This window comes from Quercus robur, chromosome 1 (genome assembly GCF_932294415.1).
Source record: "Quercus robur chromosome 1, dhQueRobu3.1, whole genome shotgun sequence".
Taxonomy (NCBI): Eukaryota; Viridiplantae; Streptophyta; class Magnoliopsida; order Fagales; family Fagaceae; genus Quercus; species Quercus robur.
Genome location: NC_065534.1, coordinates 3,288,836 through 3,309,902, shown reverse-complemented (window position 1 = coordinate 3,309,902; position 21,067 = coordinate 3,288,836). Strand labels below are relative to the sequence as shown.

Sequence of the window (21,067 nt, the reverse complement as noted above, 5' to 3'; positions counted from 1 at the left end):
GAAAAAAAATTAAAAGAAACATCAAATGTGACAAAAGAACTATTACATGTGATGTTGGAACTGCATATTATGAGAAAAAAAAACTACCAAATGTGACAAAAGAACTGTCACATGTGATGTTGGAATGTGATGTTGGAACTGCACAATATGAGGATGAAATCATCAAATGTGAGAAAAAAAAAAAAAAGGAAACCAACAAATATGACAAAAGAACTATCACATTTGATGTTGGAACTGCACAGTGTGAGAATGAAACCATCAAATGTGAGAAAAAAAAATAAGGGAACCAACAAATGTGACAAAAGAACTATCACATTTGATGTTGGAACTACACAGTGTGAGAATGAAACCATCAAATGTGAGGAAAAAAAAATAAAGGGAACTATCAAATGTGATAAAAGAACTATTATATGTGATGTTGGAACTGCACAGTGTGAGAATGAAACCATAAAATGTGAGAAAAAAAATAAAGGAACCACTAAATGTGACAAAAGAACTTTCACATGTGATGTTGGAACTGCACAATATAAGGATGAAACCGTCAAATGTAAGAAAAAAAATAAGGGAACCATCGAATGTGTCAAAAGAACTATCACATGTGATGTTGAAATTGCACAATGTAAGGATGAAACCATCAAATGAGAAAAAAAATAAAGGAACCACCAAATGTGATAAAAGAACTATCACATGTGATGTTAAAACTGCACAATGTAAGGATGAAAGCGTCAAATGTGAGAAAAAAAATAAGGGAACCAACAAATGTGACAAAAGAACTATCACATGTAATGTTGGAATTGTATAATGTGAGAATGAAATCGTTAGATGTTAGAAAAAAAATAAGGGAACCACCAAATGTGACAAAAGAACTGTCACATATGATGTTGGAACTACGTAATGTGAGGACGGAACCTTCAAATGCGAGAAAAAAATTAGGGAACCATTAAATGTAATAAAAGAACTATCACATGTGATGTTAGAACAGCACAGTATGAGGATATAATCGTCAAATGCGAGAAAAAAAATAAGACAACCATCAAATGTGACAAAAGAATTGTCACATGTGATGTTGAAACGGCACAATGTGAGGATGTAATCGTCAAATGTGAGAAAAGAGATAAGGGAACCACCAAATATGACAAAAGAACTGTCACATGTGATGTTGGAACTGCACAATGCGATGATTGAACTGTCAAATGTGAGAAAAAAATAAGGGAACCATCAAATGTGACAAAAGAACAGTCACATATTAATGTTGGAACTACATAATATGATGATGAAATCGTCAAATGTGATGTTTTGGAAACCTGGTATAGCAGGTTGCCTACTAGTGGGTATCGTAAAAAAAAAATGAGTGTACAGTAGAATTACCCACATTTAAGATAGTAATTAGAATTTAGACAGTGGATTATAGAGTAATTTACCTTTTCTTTTTCTTTTTCTTTTTGTACGGTACTTTACTTTCAAGAAATAAAGTACTGGGTAATCTTTTTTTCACTTTTTTTTTCTTTTGTAAATTTTATATTATTAAGTGGATTGTAAATATTTAATATAGTAATTAATATTTTGATTGTGGAATGCGGAGTGATTTACCTTTATCATTCTTTTTCTTTTTCTTTTTGTTTAGTACTTTACTTTCAAAAATTAAAGTACTGGGTAATTTTTTTTTTCACTTTTTTTTCTTTTGTAAATTTTATATTATTATGTGGATTATAAATATTTAAGATAGTAATTAATATTTAGAGTGTGGACTGTATAGTGATTTATCTTTATCTTTTTTCTTCTTTTTCTCTTTGTATGGTACTTTACTTTCCTGAAATTCAATACTGTGTATAAAAAAAAATTCACCTTTTTTTCTTTTGTAAATTTCATACTATTAAGTTGATTATAAATATTTAATATAGCAATTAATATTTAGAGTGTGAACTGCAGAGTGATTTATCTTTTCTTTTTCTTTTTGTATGGTACTTTACTTTTAAAAAATCAAATACTAGATAATTGTTTTTTTTTTTTTTTTTTTCTGTTGTAAATTTTATATTATTATGTGGATTATGAATATTTAAGATCGTAATTAGTATTTAGATTTTGGATTGTGGAGTGATTTATCTTTTCTTTTTCTTTTTCTTTTTGTATAGGACTTTACTTCAAGAAATCAAGCATTGGGTAAGTTTTTCTTTTGGTTTTTTTTTTTTTTTTTTTTTTTTTTGTAAATTTTATATTTATTAAGTGGAATATAAATATTTAAAATAGTAATTAGTATTTAAATTGTGGACTATAGAGTGATTTGTTTTTACCTTTTTTTTTCCTGTTTTTTTGTATGGTACTTTAATTTTAAGAAATTAAATATTGGGTAAATTTTTTTTTTTCACTTTTTTTTCTTTTATAAATTTTATATTATTAAGTTGATTATAAATATTTAAGATATTAATTAGTATTTAGAGTGTAGAATGTAGAGTGATTTATCTTTATCTTAATTTTTTTTTCTTTTTCTTTTTGCATGGTAATTTACTTTCCAGAAATCAAGTATTGGGTAAAGTGTTTTTTTCACTTTTTTTTTTATTTGTAAATTTTATAAGTAGATTATAAATATTTAAAATAGTAATTAATATTTAGATTGTGGACTGTAGAGTGATTTATCTTTATTTTCTTTTTTTGTATGGTACTTTACTTTCAATAAAATAAGTATTGGGTATTTTTTATTTTCACTTTTTTTTTCTTTTGTAAATTTTATATTATTAAGTGGATTATAAATACTTAAGATAATAATTAGTATTTAAAGTGTGAACTGCGGAGTGATTTGTCTTTTATGTTTCTTCTTCTTTTTGTATGGTATTTTACTTTCAAGAAATCAAGTACTGGGTAATTTTTTTTAACTTTTTTTTTTTTTTTGTAAATTCTATATTATTAAGTGGATTATAAATATTTAAGATAGAAATTAGATTTAGATTGTGGTCTGTAGAGTGATTTATATTCATCCTTTTTTTTTTCTTTTTGTATACGAATTTAGTTTCAAGAAATCAAGTACTGGGTAAATTCCTTTTTTCACTTTTTTTCCTTTGTAAATTTTATATTATTAAGTGGATTATAAATATTTAAGATTGTAATTAGTATTTAGATTGTAGACTATGGAGTGATTTATCTTCACCTTTTTTTTTTCTTTTTTTTTTGTATGGTACTTTAATTTTAAGAAATCAAATACTAGGTAAATTTTGTTTCACTTTTTTTTTTTCCTTTGTAAATTTTATATTATTAAGTGGATTATTTATTATTTAAAATAGTAATTAGTATTTAGAGTGTGGAAAGTGGAGTGATTTATTTTTATCCTTTTTTTTTTCTTTTTGTATGGTACTTCTCTTTTGTTAGGAATGGTGTTGGTGTTGTTGTAATGACAATGTATAATGTATATCAGCAAACAATTAAGACAGTGATTGGAGGTAAGAGTGAGTAAGTGGCAATTGAAGAGAGATTAGAATTAGGAGTGGTAGTTAGTTGTGAGGTACAGCTGGAGTGGGAGAGTTAGTTAGTAGTTAACGGTTAGTTAGAGAGTGGGAAAGGTGTATAAAGGAAGGATATGGTTGTTGTATAGAATCAGGTAATGAGCAAATCATATTTCAGTTCTATTCTTCTTTTCTATCTCAATTCTACCTTGGGAGGACCAGCTGGCCTCGAATTCAGCTAGAAACAGAACCACCATAACTCTGCACTTAACAATTGGTATCAGAGCATCATTCTTGAGTAACCATGACTGAAACACGTGCTTCTGCCACCATGAATTTGGTAAATGAAGCTATAGCTTCTCTTTGCATGACCTCAAACCACCATGACAAAGATATTCAAGAAATCCAGAAGATTTAGGGAATTCATACTAGGACCTTGAATAAGATGAATCAAAATATCCACACCATTTTACAGAAATTGAATTCTACATATGTTAATTCACATACTCCTCAGAGAAACACTTCCCAAAATCAAAATTCTATGTTAACCCTTGCAAGACCTATGAAGCTAGAATTTCCACACTTCTCAGGTGATGATCCTGCTAGTTGGGTTTATAAAGCCAATCAGTATTTTGGATATTACCAAACCCCAATCACAGAAAATTTATTAATAGCTTCCTTCCACATGGATTTAGAAGCCTTGATTTGGTTCTAAGAAGCAGAAGAGGTAGGAGTTTTCTTTGATTGGGAATCTTTTGTACAAGCTTTACATGTGAGATTTGGAACTACTACTTATGATGATCCTATGGAGGTGTTGACCAGGCTGAGGCAAACTTCAATTGTGGCCTTCTATAAGGCAGAATTTGAAGCTGTGTCTAATAGAATCAAGGGCCTTTCTCCTTTACACAAGCTCAGCTACTTCTTGAGTGGTTTAAAGGACAAAATAAGGTTACCTGTGAGGATGCTCAATCCTCAATCCTTGAACAAAGCCTTTGGACTAGCCAAGATTCAAGAAGAATATGTGTGGAGCAACAGGAAGAGCATTAGATACCAACAAGAATCAGGTAAAACTTCCATTCTTGGTTTGCCTAAGAGTAATGCAGTGTTAGATACTAAACCTAAGATACCTATTAAAAGAATTACTCCTGCTCAAATGGATGATAGAAGGAAGAAGGGGTTATGTTATAACTGTGATGAGAAATGGGGGCCTGGGCATAAGTGTAAGAACGTCAAACTGTTTCTTTTAGAGGTAATTGATATAGTTCAAGGTTTGTAATCTGGAGTACATATTGCTGAGGTGGATAAGGAAGTGGACAGTGATCTTAATTCCAAGATTATGGGGTATAAACCAATTGAACAAGAAGAAGATGTGGAGATTACATTGTATGCTTTAATAGGGACTCCTACACCAGGCACTATGAGGGTTAGAGGCAAGATTAATGGTAGTGGGTTGGTGATACTTGTTGACACAAGTAGTACTCACAATTTTGTGGATGCATTATTGGTCTCTAGTTTACAGTTAAAGGTTGATGTTTCAAGAATCTTGGAGGTTAAGGTGGCTAATGGTACTGTGGTGAGGACTCAAGGTATCTGTAGTAGTGTACCAATGTGTGTGCAAGGGGTAGAATTTTGTCTCCAATTTCATGTATTGGCATTAGGGGGTTGTGATGCTAAGTTGGGCACTTAGTGGTTGAGTACTTTGGGTGTAATGCAATGGAATTTTCAACTTTTAACTATAAGCTTCCATTATATGGATCAACAGGTCTTGCTGCAAGGTTTGAGTCCCTCTTCAGGAACTTCTTTCATGGATTGTAATCAGTTGTTCAAAGGTTCAGTGAGGAAGGGTTTGCTATTTCAAATCACTCCTGCAGATGGTGTTGTGTTAGAAGATACTATGCCTACAGAAGTGGAGTTGTTATTACAGGAATTTGGAGATGTTTTTGAGACTCCTACAGGACTACCACCTTTTAGGGATCATGAGCACTAGATCACTCTCATGGAGGGCTCTCAGCCAGTCTGCCAAAGACCTTATAGATACCCTTTTTACCAAAAGAATGAAATTGAAAAAACTGTGAGAGAGTTGTTGTCTGTTGGGTCAATCAGGAATAGCACCAGTCCTTTTGCTTCACCTGTTTTGTTAGTAAGAAAGGTAGATGGCTCTTGGAGAATGTGTATTGACTATAGGGCCTTGAACAACATCACTATGAAGGATAAGTTTCCAATTCCAGTTATTGATGAACTATTAGACGAGTTGAATGGAGCTACTATCTTTTCCAAGCTTGATTTGAGATTAGGGTACCATCAAATTAGGATGAAGAAGGAAGATGTACCTAAAACAGCCTTTAGAACACATGAAGGGCATTTTGAGTTCTTGGTAATGCCTTTTGGCTTAACCAATGCTCCCTCAACCTTCCAATCTTTGATGAACCAAGTTTTTAAACCTTATCTTAGGAAATTTGTGTTTTTTATTTTATTTTATTTTTTTATATTTTTATGATATCTTGGTTTATAGCAGTTCCTTATTTGAGCACGTAACCGATCTTAGATCTGTTTTAGAGGTTTTGGCTCTTAATAAATTGCATGCTAAAAGATCCAAATGCAAATTTGCTTGTAATAAAATGGAGTACCTAGGGCATGTTATCACTGGTGACAGGGTTCATACTAACCCTAAGAAGACTGCTGCCATGCAACAATGGCCCACCCCTACTGATATTAAGTCCTTGAGAGGGTTTTTAGGGCTCACAGGTTATTATAAGAAATTTGTTAAGGGATATGGTCAGATTGCTGCTCCATTAACTGCCCTATTGAAGACGGATTCAATTTCTTGGTTTGAAGAGGCTGGGCTGGCTTTCCAGCAGCTAAAGGCTGCCATGGTTCAACCACCTGTGTTGGCTCTACCAAATTTTGATAAGCCATTTGTCATAAAGTGTGATGCTTCAAGTAAGGGGCTGGGTGCAATCTTGATGCAGCAAGGCAGCCATATTGCCTTTCATAGTCAAGCTCTCAAGGGTAAGAATTTGGCCTTATCTACATATGAGAAGGAGTTATTGGCATTGGTTACTGCTGTCAAAAGGTGGAGAGCTTACTTGGTTGGTAGGCCTTTCATTGTTAGAACTGATCAACAAAGTCTTAAGTACCTATTGGAGCAGAAAATTGGTACCCCAACTCAACAGAAGTGGTTTGCCAAATTATTGGGGTATGCCTTTGTGGTTCAATATAAAAAGGGTATAGATAACCTTGTGGCTGATGTATTGTCTAGGAAAGTTGAAACTGAGAATAATTTGGTATCAGATGTGCTATCTAGTAAGGCTGAATCTGAGGACTTTACTTTTGAGGATGATTTGGATTCTCAAGAAGGGGTTTTATGTATGATTTCCTTCCCTTCCCCAGCTTGGTTAACTGACCTTAAATCAAGCTATGACACGAATCAGTAGGTGTAGGGCATCTTACAGGCTTTGGATTCAGGGAAGAATGTTCCTAAAGTTATTCTCTGTAGAATGGCTTACTGTTGTACAAAGGGAGGATCTACGTAGGTACTTGTGAGGCCTTGAAGACTGTTGTTCTACATCAAGTTCATGACAGACCTTTAGGGGGTCATTCAAGATTCCTTAAGACCTTGCATAGGGTTAAAAGGGATTTCTATTGGCCTGGTTTGAGGGCAGATATGAGAAAGCTTGTCAAAGAGTGTGATACTTTTCAAAGATTGAAATCTGAAACTTGTAATCCAGTTGGTCTTTTACAACCTCTGCCAATACCAGAGAAGCCTTGGTTGATGTGAGTATGGATTTTGTTGAAGGTCTTCCTAAAGCATAGTTGAAGGATGTGGTACTAGTGGTGGTAGATAGGTTAACTAAATTTGTTCACTTTGTGCCCTTGTCCCATCCTTATACTGCAGCTAAAGTAGCCCATCTTTATATGCAACATGTCTTTAAGTTGCATGGCATGCCAGCTACAATTGTGAGTGATAGGGACCCTATATTCACATCTCACTTCTAGCAGGAGCTGATGAGGTTACAAGGTGTGTAGCTGGCCATGTCTTCAGCTTATCATCCCCAATTAGATGACTAGACTGAGGTAGTTAATAAAAGTTTAGAACATTACCTAAGGGTATTTGTTGCAGACAAACCACAATATTGGGTGGAGTGGTTACCTTTAGCTGAATTTTGGTTTAATACCAATTTTCATGTCTCCCTCAAGATGACACCTTTTGAGGCTTTATATGGTTTTGCCCCACCCAGACTCTTGGATTACATTCTAGGCACCACTAAAGTTGATAGTGTGGATGTGCATCTGCATACTAGACAGCAGCTCATTTCTTTATTGAAGCAGAACCTGGTGGCAGCTCAGGAGAGGATGAAGGCTACTGCTAATAAGCATAGGACTGTGAGAGAGTTTACAATAGGTGATTGGGTGTACCTCAAGTTGCAGCCATACAAACAGATGTCCTTGAGGCAGAAACGTTTAGGGAAATTGCCACCTAGATGTTATGGTCCTTTCCAGATTGATGTGCATTGATAATAGCTTAATTTTACATATTTATATCATTGTTAGAAAGTATTATCATACTTATTTTGAGTTAATTCGTGCATTTTATATTTGGTTTTGGAATAATGCAAAATAATCAGTTTTGTGCTTAATTGAATCTTATTTTGTGAATATGTCTTTTGTAGGAGAATGGAATTAAATAAGTGGATTTGTGCAAAGAAGAAAGCTAATAGACTTTACTATTACAAGGGCCATGATGAAGTTAAAGAAGACCAACCCAATTAAATTTAAGTCCAATTGGGGCAAGGAATCAAAGGAAATTTGCATCAAATCCAAGTTCAATTCGGATTAGGATTCCAGACTGTACATCAGTTAGTATTTTTGGCATAACTTTCGGCTCAGAAGTCCAATTGAGATGATTTAAGTTGGGCTGGAACTTTAACTTAAAGGGCTACAACTTTGTAGTTTACCAAAAGTCCGAATTCAGATATTAAATGGGCCGAAATCGTCGGTTAAGTGAAGCCTAAAAATCTGAGATTTTCTCCAAACGGGAATTCAACTTGTAGTAGAATTCCTTGACCTATTTAAAGGCTTTTTAGGGCAAAATTCAGGAAGGCTAGTGCTAGGTCTGAGGGCTGAATGTATAGAGAGCTGCAGCGACCTCTTCCATGACAGTTAGTTTTAATTATTTTTCTAGTTTAATGTTTAGTATTTTATTCTTGTGTTTTATTTCAATTACATGAGTAGCTAAATTTATAATTAGGGTTGAGGATGAAACCTTGTTAAGGATTATCAGTAATATTTATGTGATTTGATTTTTTCCACAATAGTTGTTCTTTAATGATTTAAATTGTTCTTGCTTCATATCAATTGACTAAGATGGGATTCTAGATATGAGTTCAATCATATTTTTCTCATGATTTAGGATTTATCTTAATTAATTGAATGCTTGGTTTATTCATTTTTGATTATAAAATTGGATATCGCTTGTGATTTGTCTATCAATGGATACAATTGATGGTTTGATTTTTAGAATTGGATATATCTTGTGATTTGTTTGGCTACGGATACAATTGATGATTTGATTTTATACTTAAGAAGCGAAGAAGAATATGCTCTAGATTTTTAAACATAAGTTTTAGTGATGATATTTTCTATGATAGCAAGATTGATTTCTAGATTATCATGCAGTGGTTGGGAAAAATTAATGATCATAAATATATGCTGACATGACTTACAAGGCGGATTCCAAAACCTTAATTCTTTTCCCTTGATTGTTTACATCTTTTTTTATTGCTTTATATCTTTTGCTTAGTTTAATTATTTGCTTAGTTTATTTAAAATTTCACAACACAGATATTGCAGAAGGTTGGCAGTGTATCTTATAGATTGGATTTGCCCCCTGAATCAAGGCTTCATCCCACCTTCCATGTTTCCTGTTTAAAAGGCAGGTTGGGTCAGCATGTGGTATCTCTTCCTTCCTTACCTCCTGTGGACTCTGAGGGCATCATCAGACCAGAACTTGTAGCTGTTTTACAAGAAAGGACTCATCACTTGAGGAACAGGTCTATCACTCAGGTTTTGGTTCAATGGCAAGGGGAACAAGTGGAGGATGCTACTTGGGAGAGTTTGTACTTACTGCAACAACAATTCCCTCACCTTGTGGGCAAGGTGCTTTAATTTTTTTTTTGGGGGGGGGGGGGGTATTGTTAGGAATAGTGTTGGTGTTGTTGTAATGACAATGTATAGTGTATATCGGCAAACAATTAAGACAGTGATTGGAGATAAGAGTGAGTGAGTGGCAATTGAGGAGAGATTAGTATTAGGAGTGGTAGTTAATTGTGAGGTACAGTTGGAGTGGAAGAGTTAGTAGTTAACAGTTAGTTAGAGAGTGGGAAAGGTGTATAAAGGAAGGATATGGTTGTTGTACATGTTTGTTTTTAGACCCCTTAAAACACAACCAGATTAACCTAGGTAATTAACCAAGTGATTACTTAGTCAAATTATCAAGTCTAGGTTAACACACATATATCATATTATTGTAAAGTATGGAAAATAAAAAACACAACAATATGATAATCCAGGAAAACCAAATTGATAAAAAACCTGGGGAGGATTTAACTTAGCTATCCTCAAGGTAAAAATGAATCCACTATGAAAGAATTGAAGTTTACACAATAGCGACTTAGACCACTAACATCCTATTGCTACCTCGAGTAGGAAACTTACTACCACGACCCCGTGATAGCTCCGAGTCCACGGACTACTTCTTTCTTGAATTCCCAGCAAGTACAAGCACTCCTGCTTGTGTATCTTTAAGCTCTTAATGCAGCAACTGAATCGATTACCAAGTTCTTAACATAATCTTGAATCTTGGAAACCCTAAGTATGTGTGAAGGTAACTACCTCTTGATCTCAAAAAAGATTCACACACATAGCAGAAGGAGCAACCAAAAACATGGCTATGGTTTTCCATTTTATACTTAAGACAAAACATAAAACCCTACACTTCAAACGGGCTTGGGCTGAGTTGGAAAATTCTGCAGAAAAACAATCTGCACGAGATTTAATTGATCGAGCCTAATTTTCAATCGATTGAGCTAGGCAGATTTACACAGTAAATCCTGTAGAACACTCAATTCCAACTTTACATACAACCACATACTTTGAGCAAGTCTAAATAAGACTAAAACATTTTTATCATAGTTTGCCAACATTACAAATTGAAGTTCTAATACATTTAAACCTAAAGTCTTAGAACCCAACAGTATAGAATCAGGTAATGAGCAAAGCATATTTCAGTTCTATTCTTCTTCTCTATCTTCTCTATCTCAATTTTGCCTTGGGCGGACTAGCTGGCCTCGAATTCAGCTAGAAATAGAACCACCATAACTCTGCACTTAACAACTTTCCAGAAATCAAGTACTGAGTAAAATTTTTTTTTTCACATTTTCTTCTTTTGTAAATTTTATATTATTAAGTGGATTATAAATATTTAAGATAGTAATTAGTATTTAGATTGTGGATTGTGGAGTGATTTATCTTTATCTTTTTTTTTTTTTTTTTTTTTTGTATGGTACTATACTTTCAAGAAATCAAGTATTGGGTAATTTTTTTTTTCACTTTCTCTTTTCTTTTGTAAATTTTATATTATTAAGTGGATTATAAATATTTAAGATAGTAACTAGTATTTAAATTGTGAATTGTGGAATGATTTATCTTTTGTTTTTCCTTTTCTTTTTATATGGTATTTTGTTTTCAAGAATTTAAGTACTGAGGAAATTTTTTTTTTTCACTTTTTTTTTTCTTTTGTAAATTTTATATTATGAAGCGGATTATAAATATTTAAAATAATAATTAGTATTTAGAATTTGGACTGCGAAATGATTTATTTTTTCTTTTCTTCTTCTTTTTGTATGGTACTATACTTTCAAGAAATCAAGTACTGGGAAATTTTTTTTCTTTTGTAAATTATATATTATTAAGTGTATTATAAATATTAAAGATAATAATTAGTATTTAGATTGTGGACTGTGGAGTAATTTATCTTTTTGTATAAGATTTTATTTTCAAGAAATCAAGTACTGGGTAAATTTTTTTTTTTTTTCACTTTTTTTTTGTAAATTTTATATTATTAAGAAAATTATAAATATCTAAGATAGTAATTAGTATTTAAGTTGTGGACTATGGAGTAATTTATCTTTTTTTATTTTTTATTTTTTATAGTACTTTATTTTTAAGAAATCAAATACTAGGTAAATTTTGTTCACATTTTTTTTTTGTAAATTTTATATTATTAAGTGGATTATAAATATTTAAGATAATAATAATTATTTAGAGTGTGGAATGGGGAGTAATTTGTCATTTTATTTTTCTTCTTTTTGTATGGTACTTTACTTTCCAAATATCAAGTACTGGGTAAAAAAAAAATTCCTTTTTTTTTCTTTTGTAAATTATATATTATTAAGTGGCTTATAAATATTTAAGATTGTAATTAGTATTGAGATTGTGGAGTGATTTATCCTTTTTATTTTTTGTATGGTACTTTACTTTTAAGAAATCAAGTACTTAGTAATTTTTTTTTTCACTTTTTTTCTCTTTTGTAAATTTATACTATTAAGTGGATTATAAATATTTAAGATAATAATTAGTATTTAGATTATGGATTGTGGAGTGATTTATATATATATTTTTTTGTGTGTATTGTACTGTATTTTCAAGAAATCAAGTACTGGCTATTTTTTTCACTTTTTTTCTTTCGTAAATTATATATTATTAAGTGGATTATAAATATTTAAGATAGTAATTAGTATTTAGATTGTGGAATATGGAGTAACTTATCTTTTTTTTCTTTTTTCTGTTTTTTTTTTTTTTTTTTTTTTTTTTTAAGACTTTACGTTCAAGAAGTCAAGTACTGAGTAATTTTTTTTTTTCACTTTTTTTTGTAAATTTTATATTATTAAGTGGATTATAAATATCTAAGTTAGTAATTAGTATTTAGGCTGTGGATTGTGGAGTGATTTATCTTTATCTTTTTCTATTTATTTTGTATGGTACTTTACTTTTAAGAAATCAAATACTGGGTAAATTTTTTTTTCATTTTTTTTCTTTTGTAAATTTTATATTATTAAGTGAATTATAAATATTTAAGATAATAATAAGTATTTAGAGTGTGGAATGTGGAGTGATTAGTCTTTATCTTTTTTTCTTCTTCTTCTTTTTATATGATACTTTACTTTCTAGAGATCAAGTACTAGGTAAAATTTTTTTTTTTGGAAATTTTAAATTATTAAATGGATTATAAATATTTGAGATAGTAATTAGTATTTAGATTGTAGATTGTGGAGCAATTTATCTTTTTTTTTTTCTTTTTCTTTTTTGTATGGTACTTTACTTTCTAGAAATGAAGTACTAGGTAAGTTTTTTTTCACTTTTTTTTTTCTTTTGTAAATTTTATATTATTAAGTGGATTATAAATATTTAAGATAGTAATTAGTATTTAGATTATAGATTGTAGGGTGATTTATCTTTTTTTATCTTTTTCTTTTTGTATGCTACTTTACTTTCAAGAAATCAAGCACTGGGTAAATTCTTTCACTTTTTTTTTTTCCTTTGGAAATTTTATATTATTAAGTGAATTATAATATTTAAGATAGTAATTAGTATTTAGATTATGGATTGTGGAGTGATTTATCTTTTCTTTTTTTTATCTTTTTTTTTTTTTTAATAATCTTTATTTCTTTTTGTATGGTACTTTACTTTCAAGAAATCAAGTACCGGGTACCACTGCGCGTCATTGGTGCGGTGGTCACTCCACAAATATAAGTGCTTGTGAGGTGTGGGGGGTAAGGGTTGGGGTTCAAGTTTTCAAGAGGGAGCTTCACACACATATACACTTAAATTAAGTAGAGTAGAAATTCTATATTGTATAAAAAAAATAATAAAAAAAATAAAGTAATTAGTATTTAGATTGTGGACTATAGAGTGATTTATCTTTTTTTTTTTTTTTTTTCCTTTTTTCTTTTTGTATGGTACTTTAGTTTCTAGAAATCAAGTACTAGGTAAAAATTTTTTTTTCACTTTTTTTTCTTTTGTAAATTTTATATTATTAAATGGATTATAAATATGTATGATAGTAATTAGTATTTAGAGTGTGGACAGTGGAGTGATTTATCTTTATATATTTGTTTTCATTTTCTTTTTGTATGGTACTTTACTTTCAATACTTTCAAGAAATCAAGTATTGGGTAATTTTGTTTTCATTTTTTTTCTTTTGTAAATTTTATATTATTAAATGAATTATAAATATTTAAGATAGTAATTAGTATTTAGAGTGTAGACTGTGGAGTGATTTATCTTTATCTTTTTTTTTTCTTTTTGTATGGTACTTTACATTCAAGAAATCAAGTATTGGGTAATTTTTTTTTTTTTTTTTTTTGTAAATTTTATATTATTAAGTGGATTATAAATATTTAAGTAATTTTTTAGGTCCTAAGGATTTTTCAGTCACTTTTTAGGTTATGAGGTCATTTTAGTCATTTTTTTGGTTTCAAGATCATTTTGGTCAATTTCTATGTTTCAAGGTCATGTGATCATTTTTTTTTTCCTAAGGGTATTTTGTCCATTTTTTAGATTTCATTGTTATTTCGGTCATTTTTTTAGATTTTATGGTAATTTTGGTTTTATTTTTTATTTTTTTATTTTATTTTAAGTTTCAGGGTCATTTGGCCAATTTTTTTTGTTCTAAGGGTATTTTGGTCATTTTCTCATGTTTAATGGTTATTTCGGTCATGTTTTTGGGTTTTATAGTAATTTTGGCATTTTTTTTTTGAGTTTTAGGGTGATTTTGTCATTTTTTAGGTTCTAAGAGTATTTTAGTAATTTTTTAGGTTTCGGGGGTATTATGGTAATTGGCGAGAAAAGAAAAAGGGAACCATTGAATGTTTCAAAAGTACCACTGAGTGTGAGAAATATATGGTCTAATATGATGTTGGTATTGCCTAATGTGACAATGGAACCATCAAATGTGATAAAGAAATAAGGGGAGCACCAAATTTGATAAAAGTACAATCTCATGTGTTGTTTGTACTGTACAATGTGAGGATGGTATCGTCAAATGTGAGAAAAAATTAAAGTACAACCAACTGTGAGAAAAGTACTGTCAAATGTGATGTTGGTACTGCCTAATGTGACAATAGAACCATCAAACGTGACAAAAGTACAGTTACATGTGATTTTGGTACTGCACAATTTGAAGATGGTAATATCAAATGTTAGAAAAAAATATGAGTACAACCGAATGTAGAAAAAATACTGTCATATGTGATGTTGGTACTACTTAATGTGATAATGGAACCATCATCACTCGTTCCCATTCACCTCTTACTTGCCACCAAATGTAGTCATGCTGAAGCATTCTATTATTCATCACAACCAGGGACAGATTTATTTATAATGTTCCTTACAAACGGTTCTTCCTCTATACTTTTTGAATGGCCTAAAGAGGAAGCAAATATATTATTTATATAAGGAAAAATACAAGACTTTAATAATATAAGAAAAATATAATTTTATCAAGAATCTATCAGCATTACACTAAGAATGTGACATAATTGTCAATGAAGTAGCTTTTCTTTCAACACAAACCTCTCCTTTCAGAGAATCACCGAAGTGAATTGGATAGACCAAAATGGACCAAAATGTACCAACTTTTGACTGGACTAATCGCATCAAAGTCCTAGAGGAAGGTCAGATAAAATTTGTAGGATACGTAATTACTGATTAATTTAAGGTGGTACACTCTTTCATTCATTCTTTATTTATAATTTTTCTAAAAAGTAATATCACATATACACCAATTTTCATATAATTTTTCAACATGTGATTCTATCCAAAATGTATTTATCGTAAGTTTGAGAAGTTAATATGTCAGAAGGGGAACCCTTAAATAAGAACCTAGAGGAGGAAGAAATTTTAAAAGAGTGTTGTTGGAACAAATGAAAAAGGTGGGTACATAGGCGTAGGCTCATTATATTTTAAGGTTTAATGTGATAAATTTTAGTAGACTTTTTAATATATAAATATTAATTAAATTTTTTTTGGATAGAATATCATTTAAATTTTATTTATTCAATTTGCCAATTTTTTCAAAATCGGTTTATAAAAAGTATGGTATAAAATTAAAATTTTGTTTGTTTGTTGAAATTACTATATGAGTACGATTTAACTTTATGGGAATAGTTCCTTGAGAAAAAAAAAAAAACATTTAAAATAAATAAAGCATGAAAAGTGGAAACCATTAGATCTAGGGACATTCATAGATTCATGGAAATAAAAAAATGGGTTCAAGTTTTCAGGAGGGAATTTCAAACACATATACACTATTAGATTAGAGTAGAATTTCTATCTTTTATATATATATATATATATATAAACATTGAGATTCTCAAAATAATTATATAGATGTACGATTTAAGATAATTGCTTATACATAATATTCTCTTTTACATTGTAAGTGATGATTTTTTTGGTCTGAATATAACTGAAATCTAATTTTTACGTTTCAAAAGGGCAAACAATTCAATTGTTTTATCAGTTTCTGGATTCAAGAAATAGGAGGACCATTTAATTTTTTCAGAGTAACGATCAAACAACTCATCCATCATATCATTTCCAAATTGTTTTTCAAGTAATCCTTCTAATAAGGCTCTCAGGAACAAAGAACGCATTGAAGGCGTTTGCAAGAGAATATGCTTTTTCTGGGTATTCAAATTATCCATTCTCTAGGTATTTTCTTGTTTATATATGAGATTTTTCACAAATGACCTATCCAACCTTATAGTTGGTAAAAGATGGCACCTCTAGTTCAAGATTTATTTGCGATTATTCAACTTTTTCAAATTAAACATTGTGACATTTGCAACCACCCTAGAGTATAGAATGTTAAATAAACTCTCTAGTTCAACATTAATTTGCATAGTCCTTAAATCGTCCACATTAGTTATCATATCTGGGCAGCATATCACCAAATCTGAGTGGGTTTGTTGAATTTTGTATTTTAGAGTATAGATCACAAATGTCCTCATAATTTAGGGTGGATAAGTGTACAATAATCTATAATTTGGATGGCAAGTTAGACACTACAAATTAATTTCAAATTAAGTTGTTGATTGTAGAATTTTGAAGTTTATGATGAATGGTTGTAATAAATCCTGATATATATATATATATATATATGTATTTTTTTTTTCATTTCTATTTCAACTGATTGAAAGTCACACCTAGTTTATCCAGAATTTCCCCAAAAAGGGTCAAGGAGGAAGAATTGAAAGTTCATTTTCTCACCACTTTGGCCATATCCATTAGGCAATATCCCAGAAGGTCCAATTCTGTACCAGTAAATGTGTCTCAGTTGCTCATGGCATTAGGGGCAGCAGGTATGATAACTGCTAGTAGCCCTCCAATGGCAAGCTCTTGTGCTCTCTAGGAAAAAGGAATGACTCCATGTCCTTTGCAAATTGAGTTGCATATTCGTCCACAACTTCCTTTGGGGCATTTGTGTAGAAAATCCTCCCTTTAGTCCATGCAGGAGAACCTTCATCCATAACTTCTTTGGGGACCTTCGACAGCCAATTTAGTGCAAAAGAGGAGTGAATAAAAAATTTCACGTAGATTGAAAATAACATGTCAGTTGTTTCAGAACTTGAAACTCAAGTCAGAGAGACTTGAGATGCTACTTTAAAATTTAGTTTCAAGAACTTGTCAACTAATGAAATTGTTAGCAAAATCATGTTAAATGGCAAAAAAATCCCAATGAGTCCAGTCCCCACTTCTTTAATCCTTCTATTTATTCTCTCTTAAATTCTGAATTTGCTTCTTCTTCTCCATCTCTCAAGCACTCTTTCTCCCTTGAAAATTTCAAGAACAAGTGAAGTTGAAAATAGCCAGGTAAAGGTAATCCACCGTAAAAAAAAATGATCAAAATCACCGGCTAATCTTTACCTCAATCTCTGTACAAACATATGTGGGTTTTTTATTTTATTTTATATATATATATATATATATTTTATAGAAAACACAGTGTTTTTTACATTTAACTGAACTGTTCTAAAACTGGTTCAACTGTACTGGTTTTTGGTTTTTGGTTTTTTTTTTTTTTTAAATTTTATTAAACAACTGGTTTTTCGATTATCTCTACTTTTTATGTAATTTTTGGTTTTTAGGTATAATCAGACCGAATTGATACTTGAATTCTGATTAAACTGGACAGTTCGGTTTTTAAAACCATGGAATCTTTACCTTTAGTTATTTTTTATTTTTGTTTTCACCTCTTATCTTATTTGTGATCCATTTGTTGTGATACATTTAAGAAAATTTCAGTTTGTTATTTTATGACCTATAGCAGATTATCCACACAAAAAAAGAAAAAAAGAAAAGAAAAGACCTATAGCTAGACATGGCAAAACAAGTGGGTCGGGTTGGGTTCGGGTCTGGTCAATCGGGTTTGCAGGTCAATTGGGTCGCGGGTCGAGTCGTGTCATGAGTTGGGTCAAGTTGACCCGTATTTTTCAAACAAGTTTTTTTTTTTTTTTTTTGAAATAGATGCAATTTGTCAATTGTTCTTGAGTTCCTTAATTGTGATTAGATTCTCACTGGTGGTACTGTTACCACTTACCAATTACCACTAATCACTTGATACCCAAATTTGGTGCAACTCTTGTTCCAGCTTTCTATAAGCTAATCTTGGTATAATCTTCGATCTGTTTAAAGTAGGAAGAGAAAATGAAGGTGACAAGTAAAGAATGACAAACTATAATGGAGTACATAACATATTAAGTAAAGAAGAATAAGTAAATATTTTATAAGAATTACACCTCAATCTCAATCTACTCAACGTTGGTAGACGTGGCAAAATGGGCGAGTCGGGTCGGGTTTGGGTTGGGTCAATTGGGTTGCGGGTCAAAATGGGTTATTTTTAAATAGGTCAATAAGGTTGTAGGTCAATTGGATTACAGGTTAATCGGGTCGGGTCAGAAAATTCTGACCGGTTTTACCATGCTTGCGTATAGCATTATTGGATTGTCTTGCTCGGGATTTTGAGTAACCATGTGAAACAAACACAAACGGAAACAAAAGCAAAAGAAGATTAGCTAGGAAGGTGGTTGGTAAGTTAATGTCAGCCAGTCAGTATTGAGCAATAGCTAGGCAGATTCTAGTGGAATTTGTGGCTATGAGGAGGGCCAGGTATTCAAAGAAAAAAACAAAAACAAAAAGGTGGTTGGAAGGGTATCTCATGATATTTGCTCAGACTAAATTCAAAAAATATAAAGAATTTACTTTAGAAAAAGGAAAAAGAAGCAAACTTTTGAAAACGAAAATACAATTAAAACAACCGTGGGGCCTAAATTTGTTGGCAATGATGGCCTACTACTAGCCAGAGGCGTGTGAGTTTCTTATTGCTATCTAAAAGCAAGCTTTTGATTTTGAAGAATAAAAATACAATTAACATCAATTTTTCTCTAAAGCTTACCCCCAGTAAAAAAAAAAAAAAAAAAATGTAGATTTGGTTTAAATTACTCTCAATTATTGAAGCATATATTGATTCCGAGGGCAAAGCAATCTAGGGCATTTCGTAATATTGTTATAGTAATATTGTTTATATTTTTTGAAAATACGTGTGGATGTGGATGAAAAAATATGTGAAAATACGTGTAATTTATATCTATATCTATATATTTCTAAAAGCTGAAACGAAGCATTTATTACTGCTGAGTTCCTATTACGCCACCTCATCGCCACGTTATTTGTCACATAATTATTAATTATTATTTATTCCTATTTTTTTACGAATATATATATATATATATATATATAAATTATTGACTTTACATATTCATTTTTGTCGGTTTTAATATCTATATATATTTCTTTTTTATTTCCAATTTTCCAATAATTTTATTTACATTCACTTATTTTTTTAAATATTTACACTTTCTTCAACCTTTCTTCTTCCCTTACTTTTTCATCTCCCCACTACCCTCTACTTTAATATTGCTATTCATTTTTTCCTTCATCTTCCTTTATTTGTCTCTTTTTATCCCTTCTCTCTTTCTATAAATTTGTCACTCTTGTCCATTCTTTATATAGTTTTCTCTCACAAAAAGGTTCTCTCTCTCTCTCTCTCTCAATGTTTTGGTGGATTTTTATTTTTTATTGCATCTCCGCTTTAGATTGATAAATTTTTGTATTTTAAGAACTCTAATTTAGGTTGATACAATTTAGTTTCATGTTTTAAGTTATTATTATTATTATTTTGCTATTTGGCTGTTAAATTTTATTTGATTACATTATAAAAAATTAAAGATAGTAGATAAAAAAAAAAATTGTATTCCATTACATACCATAATTTGGATAATTTAGTGTTTGTTGTTATAACTTTTAATTTTTTTTTCTTCTCTTCTATTTTACTCAATATTGAAATTCAACCACATCCTCCTTATCATTAAATTATTTATATTTTCTCTCTCTCTTTTTGTTTAAAAAAATAAAAAATGTAATTTTTAATTGTGCTCATCAAATTGTACTCATTTTTTTTAACATTTACACTTTCTCCAACCTTTCTCCTTCTCTTCACCTTTTCATCTCCCCAAACATTCTACCTTGATATCACTCTTCCTCTTTCCTTTTATCTTCCTTTATTTTGTTTCTTTTTATTATCATCCTCTTAGTATAAATTTGTCATTCACTCTTCCATTCTTTACATAATTTTCTCTCACAAAAATGTGGTTATTTCCTACTCTTTCTCCCTCAAATTTTTGGTGGATTTTTATTTTTATTTTTCTTGCATCTCTATTTTAGCTTGATAAAGTTTTGTATTCTTTAGAATTCTATTTTGGTTGATGGGATTTAGTTTTGTATTTTAAGTTTTTTTATTTATTTTTATTTGTATTTTATGACTTTGATTGTTATATATTATCATATTGCATTATAAATAATTAAAAATAGTATATAAGAATGTACTATTATTATATTACATAGAATTATTTGGATAAGTTAGTGTTTATTATTATGTATTTTATTTTTATTTTTTTTCTCATATCATTTTATTTAACATTTAAATTCAGCCACATCCCCCATTAAAAAAAAAAAAAAAAAACCTTTGACATACCACTAACATAACTACATCTATAACTATTTAAGCCATCCATGATATCTATTTCTTATTAATAACCATTAAATGAAGGAAGAAAAAAAGAATGAAATCAAATGTCAATTAATAACTGTTATTTGGAAAATAAAATGGTGGTAAAGAGGAGTAAGAAATAAAATAGAGATGGCTATACAAAGGACATTAAAAACTTTATAGTGCAATAAAATCAACAATTAAATATAATAATACAAAAAAAAAAACTCTTTATAAAGTCTAGGGACTAAAATAATATTTTATTTAAAAAATTATCACGCGCAACGCACGGGTCTGCGACTAGTTATTACTAAAAGCTGAAACGAAACATTTATTGTTGTTGAGCTTCTGCTGCGCCACCTCATTGCCAAATCATTTGCCACATAATTATTGTTTTTTTTTATTCCTATTTTTTTTACAAAAAAATATATAAATAGATTATTGACTTTACATATTCATATTTATT

At 30.3% G+C, this 21,067-nt stretch overlaps 1 protein-coding gene across 1 annotated transcript; it reads left to right on the top strand.

The window, feature by feature from the left end:
- The first annotated feature begins 7,631 nt into the window (after positions 1–7,631).
- LOC126692707 (uncharacterized) lies at positions 7,632–9,599 on the top strand. The gene is made up of 2 exons (XM_050388406.1): positions 7,632–7,940; positions 9,276–9,599. The coding sequence occupies exons 1-2, from the start codon at positions 7,632–7,634 to the stop codon at positions 9,597–9,599; spliced, it is 633 nt and encodes a 210-aa protein (XP_050244363.1).
- Positions 9,600–21,067: the final 11,468 nt, after the last annotated feature.

What these genes read in the sequence shown, in the direction of transcription:
- LOC126692707 (XM_050388406.1), top strand. Translation starts at nt 7,632, where the DNA reads ATGACACCTTTTGAGGCTTTATATGGTTTTGCCCCACCCAGACTCTTG. An exon ending in ATGGTCCTTTCCAGATTGAT is followed by an intron (nt 7,941 to 9,275) that starts GTGCATTGATAA and finishes TTCACAACACAG; the next exon opens with ATATTGCAGAAGGTTGGCAG.